The sequence below is a fragment of the Passer domesticus genome, chromosome 10 (assembly GCF_036417665.1).
Source record: "Passer domesticus isolate bPasDom1 chromosome 10, bPasDom1.hap1, whole genome shotgun sequence".
Lineage (NCBI taxonomy): Eukaryota > Metazoa > Chordata > Aves > Passeriformes > Passeridae > Passer > Passer domesticus.
This window is the reverse complement of record NC_087483.1, coordinates 32,081,178-32,096,404: the sequence shown is the minus strand read 5'-3', so window position 1 is coordinate 32,096,404 and position 15,227 is coordinate 32,081,178. Positions and strand designations below refer to the sequence as shown.

Below are 15,227 nucleotides of genomic sequence, written 5' to 3'. Positions count from 1 at the left end.
GGTTCACTGGATGGGCTCACCTTTACAAAGAAAAATCATCCATTTTACCTCTTGTGAAAGAGAAATGGTGCTATTCTGCACCTCCTCTACTCCGAGTCATGCCTTCTCTCCTGTACAACAATGTGAAGTGAGTGGAAGATGATAACAAAGTGATCTAAAAATAAAGACTTAATAAAATGGGGATATAAGAAACCATGCAAATTTGCCCCTCTGTTCTCTTCTATTCCTAAGTGGTAGGATATTACAATTATATTAATCCATTTAATCTCTATTTCTCTCTGTTCTCCCACACCCCCTGAATACAAGGGTTTCTGTCCTTTAAGTCCCAGAGAGCAGGTGGGTCTATAAGTCTTCCTGCATTACAGTACATGCCATAAGATGCCTGGACAGGAGGAAGGTCTGAATTGGTCATCCTTGAATCACCCTAGACAGTTATGCTAGGCTTTGACCTTGTCCTGCATCTTAAAAAATATCATCCAAGAAGCGATTGTTAGTGGGGAAATAGACTTGTAAATTATTTCTTGGGCTGATACTGTTTTAGTAATATTTGATTTTGGCATCAAACTGTGGGGAATGACACTATAGTAATGGGGAATAAGGAATCATGGCTTCAGTCACTAGGAAGTATTTAATTGAGTTGCTGGACTGAAAGGGATGCCTGACTCTTGCTTTTTGAGCATGATATGAGTTGATCTGACAAGTAAGAAGTTGCATATGCACCAGTTCCTGGGCTGGCTCACAAAGCACACAGTGTGTGAATTCCTGTCATATGTGTTTCACAAGAATTTTTCCATTCCTTTCTCTACTCACTATCTGTCCTTCCTTGTGTGTCATAGAAATTTATTCTCTACCTCTCCTCCGTAATTTCCACAGCCTATTTCCCTCTCCCCAGACTTTAACTCAGGCAGTGTACATCAAATATCATACTAAACTCGGGTTACCTGGATTTTGTCTCTATTGGGTAATCAGTGTTTCAGGCAAGTGGTAAAAATCCTTTTAAGTTTTAAGGTTATTGAGTTTAAGCTTTAGAGTGAATTGTATATCCTAGAATTGAAATAAATGTAGGAACTGTTCATCTCAATATGTATATTTATGCTCATCTTTACAATTTAAGAAAGCAGAAGCACAGTGTGGTGGAGTCTGGTTCTTCTGATGACTTTTACATTTATATCATAAGCAGCCTGCTGAAAAGGGGACAGCTTGCTTCTGGGAGCTGAGCCTTTACAAGGACTACACTTTACAGCTTGCAGTTTAGGAGGAAAGTGTAAATGTCACATATGAAGGGACACAGCTCTCTACAGCATAGACAAAGCAGTGCAAGAGGGAAGAAGCTGCTATCTAATTTGTCCATTTGAATTATCATTGCAGTGATCTTTCAGGGTCACAGATGTACAAAGTCGCCGTGCCAGCCAGACTTGCCTCAGGGAAAAGAGAGTTCTCAAGCTGCTTGAAAATGGTTCTTTGTATTAATAAAATGATGTTTTCTTTTTAGTTTTGACTTGTTGACTTATTTAAGTGATGCATGGAGGCAGTGGATGTGCCTGTCTGAAACCAGAAATGTATATAGATGGAAATCAGTTGGGTTTTGGTATCCTGTGATGATAATGATTTCAGTAACTTTTCTGAATGAGGAAGGACTTATACCAGCCATGCTCACCACCTTGTCTCAGTCTTGTTCCACATCTGCTTCTCTTGGCAGAATCACCTGTGAGAAGTGATAAGGAAAGATGAATGATTTTGACTTTTTTTTTTTCCCCCAGTAGTGGGGAACATGGCTGTGCCAGGCTTTTTCTGTAATCAGCATTCCCAGCTTTTGCATGGGAACCCCTTTGGTATTTAATGTCTCCGATTCTGTTTAGGTCAGCGTTTGTTTTGTGGAGTCTTTAATGAGCAGATCCAGAGTAAGATGTTTAGCTGGGCTGTGGTTAGTGTTTGTATTCTTTGAGGTAAATGTGAATGATTCTGCTTGGCCTAATTTTCTTTCTTTAGGGCTAAGTTAAATTAAATTACCTTACACTTGCCATAGTTTAATAGCATCTCAAGGGCTGTTACTTTGGCTCAGCTGGTGTCTTAAAACTTGTTAAGCAGCAATAATTTGATCGTGCGTCTGAGACCTGAGGCAAATCCATCCTTCGTTTTCACTTGACAGACTTTGCCCTTAAACCAGAGGGAATCTGCTTGCTTGTAAATGTTTATTCAGAGCTTCCACCACCTCTAACCAAGTTTTGACTTGATTAAAATGAAGAGATTAAGGTCAAAACTAGTCTGCCCTTAGTCCCTTTGTTTAGTTCTTCTTGTGGGTGAGGTGGTCTCAGAGTTGGATTCAAGTGGTACAGGAGATACAGCAGAGAAACTGGTAGAGATCAGATGAACCAAGATTTTACTGGTCTGCCAAACACATTTTTTCAATTTTAATTTCTTACTTGATCCTGACATATTGTTATTTGATGCAGTAAGTGGCTTTATATGGTAAAACTGATTTTTTTCATTGTTCCTTCTTGGACAGACCAGCTGTGGAAGTCTTCTACCGTGAATGTAGTATGTGGGAAGAAAACAGCATGGTTACTAAAGAAGTCAGATGACCAGCTGTATCAGAATCAATTAAGTCCAACTTTCAGTCATGGCAGATGGTTTTGGATGGCTGGATAACAGGTTTAAGTTTTACCTAGGTGCAGGGACCTGAGGATGGTTGAAAAAGGGTGCTGAGCCATGGGGAGAAAGGGAGCAGCAGCGCTGACTGAGGCCAAATAAAAATGGGCTGGGCAGGAATATCTTCGACTGATTAGGACACAACTACCTGCATTTTTTAACTGCCCTTTTTCTTTTAAAAGAGAAGGAGGGGAATATTTGTGCTTATTTTTTTATAAAGTCTAATAATAAGGTCAAATAATAGTAATTATTTTTGTCTGTGCTATGACTGAATTATTTATATTGCAAGCACTTTGAGAAAGATGCTTTTTTCTTTGTAGCACATTAAAGTTCCCCTGCTTGCTCGGGGATTCATGTTTCCTCTGAAATATGAATACCAAATTTAGTAGGCTGAAGTAATTAATGACAAAAGGAAGGAAAGTTTCAGCAATGTCTTCGATCTACCTTTTTGTCTGCTTTTCTCCCTCTGAGTGTGACTGCTCTATTTGCTGTACCTAATGATGATTCTTCATGGGCAGGAATGTAGATGAAGGAGCATAGATCTACCTTTCGTTTTAAAGGTGTTGGGGAGTGGATGAAACAAGCTTCAGGAAAACAGGAACCCTGATGACTGTTAATATTTTATAAATTGTGACACATTTTTTGTTTTGGTGCTTTTCTCCCATGACTTTTTTTCCTTAAGCCCATAGTTTTCTTAAATTGAGGCTTTGAAGGACAGGTGAAAAAGGCCCAAGAAATGGATATATCTCAGGAATTGGAGCTTTCCACTGGTAAATCAGGCATTCAGACTGTGTTTATATTTATTTGAAGCTATATTAAATATCAGTTTGAATTGTTTATGTTACCCAGCCATGTGGAAACCATACTGAAGTATCTGTCAAATAGGCTCCTAGTTGATATACTAAAACCTCTCCATGCTTACTTGAAACCATACAGAAAAAATCTGAGATAACAGCGACTTTAAAAAAAATTCTGTGAAGTTCTGCATGCTTTTGGATTAGAATTTAGCCTAATGTGATGGTGATTAAATAAAGAAAATCCTATACTCTGATACATACTTCTGGCATGTGCTCTAATTCTGATTTTTCTGCACCACCTGCAGTCAGCTTCCTCATGTGTACTTGGCCTTTGTTTCCACTGTGTCAAAGAAGTGGAATTAATCCTATCTAGATAATTCACAAATCTGTGCAGAGTAGTATTTTAAGTTACATACAAAATTACTGAACAAGCATTTTTTCACTAAAAGTAAAATCTGCCTCATATTACTTAGTAGTTTTGCTTTTGCATCCTAAAAAAATCCCAGACATTTTCAGTGCTACCTTTGGAGTCACTGGTCTTGAGTGATTATAATAAGATTTTCTACAATGATCCTGAGAAAAGTGAAATGCTGGCTTTTCATTTACTGTGTTTATTCTCTTTAAGACACTAGGGATAAAAACCAAATAGGCTTGATTGTCAGGAAACAATTGCTTCCCTCTGCCAGCATTAGCCAAAATGAGTGTGATGTGAATGGGGAATGGGTATTTCTCCCCAGCTCTAAGGAGCTGCTGCTCTAAGCTCTGGTTGTAGTTGAATGTGCCCATGTAGTAATTGCAAAAGCTGGCATGGGCTGCAAACATTGGCCCTGGTGTGCTGTGCTGAAGCATGGTTTGTAAGATCCTGTGTGCTTGCAGCTTCTCAAAGGCTCTGCCTGCTCTCAGCGATCTGTACTGGAGTGGTGGGGAGACAGAATGTTCCTAAGTCCTGCTTTTATTAGTTAGGAGTGGGCAGAAACTTGTGCATTTTAGTTCATCAGGAGAGTGCTGTGGCAGGCAGGCGGTGCTGCTGAATACTCCAGAGAAGCGTCAGCATCAAGTCTGGTTCCCCATCCCTTTCCTTTGCTAGCAGCTGCAGTGGGTGCTCTGGGGATCACAGAGCCAACTCTTTAACTCAGTAGCCCTTGTTGCAGGAGCTCAGAGGCATCTCAGACCACTGTTAGGTAATATTTCTGGCTATAGAGCATATCCTGGATCATAAAATTCAACTTTGAATTATTTTTAAATAAACAAAACTTGTCTGTACACTTTTCTTGTATATGTGTCTTCACAGTCTGTGTAATATGCATCTTTATAAAGATGAAGCATTTATTTATGGTAGAAATTCCTGGTTATAATGCTGGTCATGCCTGTTTCACTAGTTGAAAATCTTTCTCAAAAGGCATGTAGGGTGGGGAGTTGTTCCATAGTTTTCCCTGTGGTTTTTACTATGTCTCAACCACCTTCAGTCTAAGACATTCTTATCTCATGATTATTGCCCACTGAGCATTTGACAGTATTTTAAATGGTCATCTAATTAAAGTATATTAATTATGCATCAGGCCAGGCATTCTGGATGGGAGTCACTGATGTGTGATGTGTGTAACCCTCTACAGTTTTTGCCAGTGGAGTACCCATGTTCTTGCATTAGCCTTTAATCAGACAGATAGAATGCCTTGGGACAGAAGGGTCCTGTTTTCTGTGGCTGTATAGGCTGTAGGCTGACAGCCTTGTTTCTTCCCTTGTTGTTTTGGGATAACTGCACCTATTTTGTTTCTTGGCTCAGAGGTGGCTGCTTGGAAAGTTTAGGATGCCCCACCATCTCACAGGAGGTGCTGGGCAACATGTCCCTGTTAGTGATTGTAAATAAACATAAATGAAGGTACTGGAAAGGGCTGGTTCTGCAGCTTCCCTAGGTCCCTCCAGCACAGCTTACTGGCTTAACTTCACCGACCCAGCCATCCTCTGAGCATTAACCCAAAAGGAAACAAGGCTGCAGCTTGACATCTTTATCTCCTGGTAGATATCTCTGAAGGCTTTCTTCTGCAGGACTTGTGTGCATTAGCAGGCTTTGCAGGATGTTCTGTGGTGGCTGGAAGTGGGATCTGCAGCATTTCTGTCCCCCTCTGTGTAACTGGAGGCAGTAAGATGCCTTTGCCTTTTTTTGTAACAGCTCTTTGTCCTAAAAACGTCAGGATGCTCTTTCCTTCCAAAAACAACTCTGTGTGCTTGTTGTCAGTGCTTTACACCTCGGTGTTCTGTGTGTTCGGAATGAGTATCCCTTCAAGAAGTGAGAAGTGCTAACACTAGAAGTGCAGTTTTCTTGTGTTGACAATGATGGTGTTGGGGCAGTCAGAACCGAGGTGAGCTGCACTGGTCATAATTACCCGAGGAGGCAGAAGGATCTGTGCAGGGAATGCCAGCTGGGGAGTGCAGGCTGGAAGTGCCTCCCCTGTGATGTCATGGCAGCAGATGGTGCAAATAGCTGGAAATCTGGGCCTGGCTGTGGGGCTGGAGTCACCTGCCCTGTCTGCTCAAGGGGCTCCTGCCATTCACTGGTGAAAAACACTGTTCATTGGAAGGCTTCAGATTGTTGCTGTGCCTGCTAATTAAGTTTCATAGGGTATAGGCAGTCCAGGTAAGATAAAATATCACCTCTTGATTCCACAAGTATCTCCTTGTTCCTTCAGGTTTTGGCAAATAAGCCCCAGGCTGCTGCCAGCAGGTGTCTCCCTGGGAGCTTGGTTTAATCTTGGTTGCTGTTTTCCTGTAGTGCCAACCCTGGGAAATAAAGACCTCAGTTTCAGGTGTGGCTAAGCTTCAAGCAACCTGTAAGAACAACTAAATTAAAATTTTTATTTATAATATGTTCATTCTAATATATGATGTTATTTCTACTTTTCTCAAGCCATTTGCAAATGTCACTTTTTGAATATGCGTAGAGCAGTTTTGAAGATAATAATGGGAAAATAAGAAAACATTTGTGGCACTACTTGCATCTTTAGTAGGAGGAAGAGAAAGGGATCAGTATAAAAAACTGTTCAGGAATGGAGCTTAATCTAGGTTCTGGCAATGCCCTGGAGTCTTTACACCCTTGCGAATGCACCTCAGGTCAGTTGCAGTTTACTCACACATTAAAATAACAACAAATACTTCTTGCTCTCGTTGAAAGGCTCCACCTTTTAGTTAAGTTTATATAATTTTAAAAGTGAATACTGTGCAGAGCTGAACACAGACCTGGCAAAGGAGGCTGTTGCCTGGGGTGCTGGCTGCAGTGTGGATGACCAGCAGCTGGGTGATGCTGATGCCCACTTTGCTGCCTGAATCCTGACATTTGTTTGCTGCAAACACAGAGAGTCCAGGCTGTTGCCATTAAGTTTTCCAGCAAATGCAGAGATGGAGGTGAGAGCAAGGAGGAGAAAGGTTCATTGATTGCTCTTTGACCTGACACATCCCTGCTATATGTGCATATGGAAGTGGCGCCCGAGGGAGTTCCTGTGCCTTTGCAGCATGGAATTTTTCTGTCTTGTGAATGAAGGCAAAAGAATTCACTTTCTTTTATATAATTATTTGCATAAATAATTAAACTTCAGTAAGGCTGAGGCAAAATCTTAACATTGCCACTGCAGTGCAGCACAGAGGATTAATATTGAATTGGGAACTAGTGTGCTTTATCTGCAGTTCGGGTGTGACAGGATGCTGCGACAAGGCTCATTCCAGTAGTTCTGTCAAAAGATGTTTTCTGACTCTAAAAGATCTCCCTGAGCCATCCTGCATCAACAGCCTTTCTCACTGATTGGTATCTCTAGGGCTCAGGGACCCACTTTGTCTCTTTTATCTCTGAAGATTATGCTAATGAGAGCACAGTGAGGAGGGAGTAATAAGGCGGTGCAATTTAAAGGGTATTTTCAAGGGTCCAGAGCAGAACTGGGGCAGCACGGCAGTGAAACACAGAAGCAACACCCTGGTGTGGAGCCTGTTACAGGCTCTGAAATAGCTGGGGTGTTTGTGAGGGCTGGGGAGGTGTGTGGACAGCCTGGCAGGGAGTGGAGGGTGGGTGTCCCACAAGGCATAATGACCAAGCTCTGGGAAACCACAGGGGTAAGTGCAGGGCAGGGAGAAGCTGCTTTTGCTCTTTAAATTGAAACTTTATGTAAATGTCTGGGCTTTTGGGGTGGGTGTGTTTTCCCAAGGTATGCACTGTGGATTTCCTGGTGCTCTTGAGGTCTGGGGGAAGGCTGTGGCTGGCTGGAAAAGCACTGTGGGAATATTGTATTTCCAAGGATTACTTTGAGGAAAGTAAATGCTTATCACTGTCTCTTCTCCACTTTGATTTTGCCTTATGTACATGTCTGTGTCTTTCTCTCAGTTACTTAATTTTTAAAAAATCATTGTGGGGTAAAGGCTGTGTCTGTGCAGCTCCTCACACATGGGTGTTTGATTCTTGTTTCGGTGTCTGTATGAACCATAGTAAAGTAATTGGTGAAACTTATAAATCTTAGCTCTTAATTAATTTATTCCAGTTTTTGATGCTTTTGTGAATTATTTTGGTTGTTTGAGCTGGTACTCTTTCACTAAGTATCATAGTGATCATGTTGTCTGCTATTGATATTTAATTTAATAAAGCTTGTAGGAATGCAGCATTTGTACCACCTCTTTTCTAAATCTACTTAAAGCAAATGGAAACTTTCACATGGCTGAAAACTGGCTATGTGACAGTTTCACTAACTCTTAAAAACTCCAATTTCCAGGTGTGTTAGTTTTATGAACAGAAGTTTCTTAAAACTTTTGTTTGCTCTGTTCTTAGTTGTGCTAATGCTCATAGATGCTATTAGAGGAGGCATGCTGTGACTTGTTGACAAGATGGCATTAATACTGTCAACATTATGGTTTAAAAAGTTCCGTTTTGAAGTAAACAGGCTCATTAAATAATTTTTATTTGTCTCTTGTTTTCAAGTCTTTAAAACTCCTCAGTCATGCCCACAGCCATCAGTCATGGCTACATCTTAAATTGGATTAATCTGATTCCAGGATTGAAAATTTTAATGTCCCTCAGAAAAGTAATTTAAATCATCATAAGTTGCATGATTTCAGATCAGTCTTGTGCAGGATGATTTTGTTTGACGTACCAGGCCAGTCCCTGAGAGCAGATTTTGAATGTTGCCTGGGCTATTGCTTATTCTTGCAGGTGGAAGTTGGAATATACTTTCCATATGCTTATTGTGTCTGCCTGGTCTGGCGTTGGATGTGGTCAGGTACAAGTGTACAATGATATCCTCATACCAGTTTGGTAAAGTTAATTTTATCATACTGGTATAGATTTAATAAATATAAGGTTCCTCACTAACAGGAATGTCCTTTTAAAATTATTTCTGTGCCTAAATGTTCTCCTTACAGAGGGATGGCAGGCATGAATACTCTGAAGTTGCTGTAGTTGGGTGCCTGGGTCTAAGCAGTATGTGTATTAGAACAACAGCATATATAAATACAGTGTGTTTGGAGCAGAAGACAATTCCAGGTGCTACTTCTTTGAGTATTTTTCTTTTCCTTTGTGATGGGAAAGTTGAAGACCTATTAGATTCATTAGGTAGTGATTAGACAGAATGAGGCAGCAGCCAAGATGATGCCTTTCCTTGCTAAGGTGGGAAAACTGAAGCATTTGGGATTAAAGAAAAGCATATGGTGTTTTAAGAATTATTAAAGCAAAAAGTATTTTGCACCTGCCTGGCCTGACATTCTTGGCTGGGTCTCTAAGCACCACCTTACCTGTGGCTGATGGCAGCCGTGTTTATTGTATTTATTATGGCCACAAACACATCAATTAGATTTGCATTGTTCAAACCTTATTCAGAAAAATTCCCACCTATAACGATGTGGATTGTAGTTTAAATAGGGTGATACATGTGAGATAAGAGAAAAAAAGCCAAGGTACTGGGTGATATGCATGTCCTTGTTCAGCCCCTGGAGCAGTTCATGCTGAAGTCAGGTCTTTGGGACCCCACTTCAAAGCCAGTTGTGAAGGAGATGAGGTGGTTCAGCACATAGTGCCAGAAAGCAGCAGCAGGGGTGGGCTGGGACTGGAGCTGGTGACTGGGTCGACTGAGGTAACTGGATGTGGTGGGAGAGAGAGGGCAGATGGCATTGGCAGGACTGACCAGGGTCACTGAGGCCAAGTGGGTGGCTTTTTAAGGCACAGAACACTGCCTGGTGTGGAGGGTGGGAAGGAGGAGCTGTATCTGGGGCCAGGGAGAGCAGCTGGGACACTGGGAGATGGCCAAGCAGGAAACCTTAAAGATGTGCTGTGCCCATGGACTTCTGCCTGTAGCTGCCACTCCTTTGTTTTTAAACACTTAATCCTGCTGAGGATGCATGTTCCTTTATCTTTAGTGGGTTTATAAACTACAACACCTATGTTGGAGTTGGACAGGCTTGCAGCTAAGCCATGCATGGGTTTCATGTGTGCTAATGGGAAGAGGTTCTGAGCTCAGCTGAAGCTGTTTCGCTTGGACACCCAACAGGGGGTGACAGCAGAAGTCACAGCTGGAGTTGGGGCTACCAGATGCTGCCCTGGGGGAAGGGCATGAGCTGAGATGTCAAAGGGGTGTCTGTCTCAAAAATATGGTCCAGTGCTCATGGACTTGTGCCTGGCAGAAAGGAGTAAAGAGGAGCACGCCCTGTTTCCTTTGGCATCGGTAGTTTTGCTGGTGTGTTCTTGGCTTGTAAAGGGCTCTCAGATCTTCAGGGAGCTGGGCTTTGCCCGCCTAGTAGGGGTTGAGCATGGAATTTGGAAGTGCTGTAATATATGTCAGCTTTAGCAGCTACCTGTCTGCTTCTGGTGGAGCATGCCATAGGAATGGTGGGGGAGGCATGTTCCTCTGCTGACATCCACTTCCATCTGCACCCAAAAGAGGGATTCCTGAGAGTGTTACAGGTGATTCATGCAAGAGGTACCCATCCTGCCTGTTTCAGCTGCTCTGATGCTTGGAAATGGAACAGATGATGAGTGGGCACAGTGGGCCCAGGACAAGTTTAGTCCTTTACAAAGTTGATTCTGGAGACCATAGTGGGTCATCTTTGTTAGGAACAGATCTGATGGAAAGCTCTCTTCCCAGTCTGTCATCACTACAGAGTAGCTGTCTTCTCGAAAGCTTACAAACAAATAACTAAAAGATTTGAATCTGACATCTAAAGTTTCTAAGAGCCAGAAAACATCTTTTTTCTTGGAAAGGACATTTGAGACTCTGCTTTAAAAGGTCCCAGGCTGGTGATGCAGGCAAGGGAAGTGCTGGCCCTTGTTTACCATGGTTCCTGAATAGCAGCCTCTTCTCCCCACTTTTCACCTTGCCCAGACCTGAAGGGGTTACGTTTTAAAATGAATAATGACTAAATTTATTCGTCATGGACAAATGATGACAGCTGTTGAGATGCTCCTGTTAGCGCTTCCCAGGGGATAAAGTCAGGCTGGTTCCTAGTGCAAGCCAGCCGAGCCAGGCACACTCAGCTCATCTTCATCCCGGATTATTTGTCCTGGCTTCCCCTCGCTAGTAGGGAATTTCCTCCCCAGAAGTGAACCGAAGTTTCCTGGGCTGAAATGGGTGTTGATAATAAGAATTGTGCAGATCTGCAGCCATAGAGAGAGGACAGAGGCCATGGCTGTTTAAATCCACGTGTGAAGACAGCATGCTTAATGAATCCGAGGGGCAATGATTGATTATGTTCCGGACTGAAAGCCGCGGCGCGCCGTGAAGCACTCTTACATCTGGGCACGCTATGGAAAATATGAAGGAATGTTGAGGAAGCTTATTTGCAGAAGGATATGCACTTGTAAGCAATTTTCTCTTCTTCTTAAATAATATAAAGGAATTGAAAAATGTAGAGCAGATTGTCTTCTCCCTGTCTCTGAGACAGCAGAGTGGCGAGCAGACAAAGGCCTCTATTATAAGGGCATGTCTTGGACAGAGAGGACTGTAAGGTCCTTATAAATGAGCACTGGGGGTGTCTTGTGATGGGAGAACATCAGAGGTTATTTAATGTTAATGTGGCACCGATTCCGCTTCAGTGCACCTCAGCTGGTGTCCTGAGAGTTACACCCATGCTGAATTTGCCATTTGCAGATATGTTGAAAAATATGAATCCAGTTCAAATTATTATTATGAGCAGGAATCAATGGATGGCAAAGAAAAAAAAGGGTTTTATAACAATAACGTATAGTAGCTTGGTTTTCCGTTCTTTTCTGTACTCCCATGTCCAGGTTCCTTTCTGTTCTTTGTTTCTCTTTCTGTTCTGCACACGTGCTGCTGGCAGACTTGATGTGCAGTTCTGAATGTGGTGCTGTCATTCTGCACTGCTCAGATGAGAAAATGCTGTTGGGTTATTGAAGGGGTATTCTGATTTGATAAATATGTAGTGCTTAGTTTACAGACTTAATGAGCAGGAAGATGTGATTGTAATCCAGTCACCCCCAGAACTGTGGGTGGGCTTGTTTGATTTTTGGAGTGTTGTTTTTTTGCTAATGCTCAGAAAAGCCTGTTTAAGAAAGAAATTTTAATCTATTTAGTTGCTAAAATGCTACAGGAGTGCAATGCTTTTGATATGTGGACTTTTTAAATTTTGATTTATTATATGAGATAGGAAACCACACCCTCTTCTCCCGTCAGAGGGCTGAGGCTTTGAAAATGCATATAGAAGAGGAAATGAGTTAACTAGGCTGCATCTAGGTAGCCTGAAATGCAGCTGATGGAGAATTTTATTACCTGATGAAAGAGGCTATGAGCTAATAAAAGTGCCTTTTGTTTCAAATATGACTGACTTTCTCCTGGCTGTTAATACACATATGTCAAATAATAGTTTGCTAAATATTTATATAGGAGCTTTTGAAATAATTGCACCTGGAACAAGTTTTGCTTAGAAGTTTTGGGTTTGAATAGCTGTCCCAGTCTTTCTGAATCACTTAAACCTCATCCTAGAGGCTTCAGAGATTACACATTTTAAAGCCTATTTTGATCTGCCCTGACCTTGGTGCAACTCACACCAAGCAGTATTTTTGAAATAATTCCTGTTTGAACTAGACTATATCTTTTGGGGAAAAAAAATTTCAGTTTTACTTTTTTAAGAACTGCCTGTGGTAGAATTCACTGAGTGATGCACCTCCTAACCTCACAGAGGGTCAGACCTGTGATTAATTGCAAAAAATGGAGGGGGGAGCAGGGGGAAAGAGAAGAAAAAAAAGGCAACTCAGAATTTAATTTGTTTTTAATCTCTAGCCAGTTGCCTTGTTGTATAGTTTTCTATTAGGTGAGAAACAATATTAATAAATCACATTGGAAAACTGTGTTAATAAATCCTCAGTAGCTGTGTTAACACAGAATATAATCAAGCAACTTATTAGGAATCTGGCTAGACTAAACAATCTCTTGCAGAGAATTTTCATTTAATTGAATTAAAAACATATTTTCTAATCCTTTAATCATTCTCATGATTGTTCCCTGAGCTCTTTTCAAATTAGTTTTGAATTACATATGTCAGAACAAGACTGGTGTCAACAGGGAGATAGCACGGTCTCCATGGCTGCCTTCAGGCACTGTGTTAAAGAGACAGCCCACATCCTAATTGTGGTTTATATTCTCTTTAGCTGTGTGACCTGAAATTTATCTAAGTTAAAGTTCTTCTCTTCACTTTTGCCTTGTTCACTTTTTCCTGAACAGCAGTACAAGTACCAGTTATTATTTTACCCCTTCCCTTTAGAGTTGCTTTTTTCCCCTAGCCCTTTCCCATATTTCAAGACATCTTAAACATCAAAATGAAGAGATGTCCTTGTCCACCTTTTTTTCACCTTTTGGATGTTTTTGTGTACCTGCCATGTCAGTATTGAGTTGTGATTGGAGTATGGCATTATGTGCACTGCTGCATATCACAAATGGGCTGTGTAGATTTTTAGATGATCTGTGACAGTTCTCCTGTGTCCAGCTGTTAATAAGCCAGTGCCACTTAGGGCAGAGAAAACTGAAGGTGGTTGAGCTGAGAACAAAACAGGCTTTTCTTCCTGTTCTTTTGCCTCCCTTAAAATATGCCTATACTGTTATCAAGTTATTTTTTTACCTTCAGAAAGCCCAGCCTGTATTGAATTTCACTCATTAGTGTCTCGCTAGGAGCCTGTATTTGTTACTAGAAGTTCCCAGATGCTTTCCTGAGCAGGGATGGATTAAAGCACCTGCTTGACTTTTTGCCAAGTGAAAATTGTGAAGGAAATGTTGGTAATCTGGTGGAGAGTGAGTGTGTACCTTGGGCTGCTGGAGAGGGACGGGCATGAAGCTGATCTCAAATCTTGAATGAAGTGTTCCTGTGGAGAGGCTGAGTGATGGGGGCTGAGCTGGCTTTCTGGCCTCAATAATTACGTGTTCCATCTATATCAGCTGCCAACTGCTTTGTCACCTTTCAACCCAAGACTGTTTTTTCAAGTAAATTAGCTAATCTGTGTAAAACTGCAATATAAGCACTCCTTTGGAATTGAAGTAACCTTGACTGAGAATCAAAGAGGCTGTAATTCATTTTTAGTTAATTTATGTTCACATTTGGTGGTAGAGGCTGAAGTTGGATGTACACAGAAGGTTCTGAAAGGTTTAATGCACCTTATAATTATTTTTTTATGAAATTGAGGAAACTTTGTATTTCCTTGTGAAGAATCCTTGGTGTTAATTTAAAGAGTTAAAGTAGCTCCAGATGGGTGTGTGGTCTGTGGTTCATCAACAACGTGGGTGTTGCCATGTGAACTTTCCTGGGTGACTGTTTATCCTTGGTCTGGTGCAGGCAGTTGCTGCTGGATCTTGGATTTGCTTGTGGTCTTAGTTCCACTACAGTCCATGTCAAAAGTGCTCTTGGAAACATAAATGTGAGAGCTGCAGACTGTCAACACCCCAAGTATTATCTGGGCTTGCATCTTTTTGCTGTGGATTTGCAGTTCACTCTGTTTATCTGAATGCATTCATTGAAAGGGTTTATAACACAGTGGCTGCAGTAGTGAAGGGGTGGGTTCAGTGAGCTGGTGGTATTCCGTGACTAACTGGATTTTAGCATGAGGACACTGCTGAGATGGGAGCTGGCAGAGCAGGCTGGAAAATGTAGCCCATAACAGGGGCATGTTCCTTGGGACATCCCTTTGCTTCATTGGTCTTACATCTGAGTGTGGTTTTTTTGGCAGATAAAATTTTTGATGATGAAGACTCCGTGGATGGGAACAGACCTTCCTCAGCCAGCTCCTCTACATCTTCAAAGGCCCCTGCAAACTCGCGCAGAGTCGGGATGGGCACTACCCGCAGGCTTGGCTCTGCACCCCTGGGCTCCAAGTCTTCAAGTAAGCCAATAGCCTGTATAAATTGATGTGTCTGTGAAGTTTACAGTGTTCATATTGAGCTTCTTGCAAGCACTTCCACTGGCCCCAGAATCTAGCAACAAATGTTTCCCTATGCAGTCATTATGTCTGTGTTCTCTGCATGCCACAACCAGAGTCAGGATGAATCTCCAAGCAATCCCCACATCCCCATAATTTATTTTGCATTTTGTGAGAGGTTGCACCTGTGTGGTTGTGCACTGAGGGCTATGAGTAAATCAGTTGATGCTCCAGTGTGTAGATTTTGCCTTTGTAGTTCCAACTCTATCTGAACTGAGGCTGCTTACAGCTACAGAAGCTGTATAGCCACACTTCAGCCCTTGCAGTCTAAACCTGACACACTGGCTTTCTTTTAAGACCTTTGGGCATTTCTGGTAATGAAGGTGCAAAAAGAATAC

At 41.8% G+C, this 15,227-nt stretch overlaps 1 protein-coding gene across 1 annotated transcript in view; it reads left to right on the top strand.

The window, feature by feature from the left end:
- CLASP1 (cytoplasmic linker associated protein 1) overlaps positions 1-15,227 on the top strand; it is a 168,242-nt gene that overhangs the window by 64,203 nt on the left and 88,812 nt on the right. Inside the window, exon 9 of the mRNA XM_064434988.1 lies at positions 14,641-14,793. Coding sequence (XP_064291058.1) covers positions 14,641-14,793 — 153 coding nt within the window. The remainder of the gene's footprint in view (positions 1-14,640; positions 14,794-15,227) is intronic.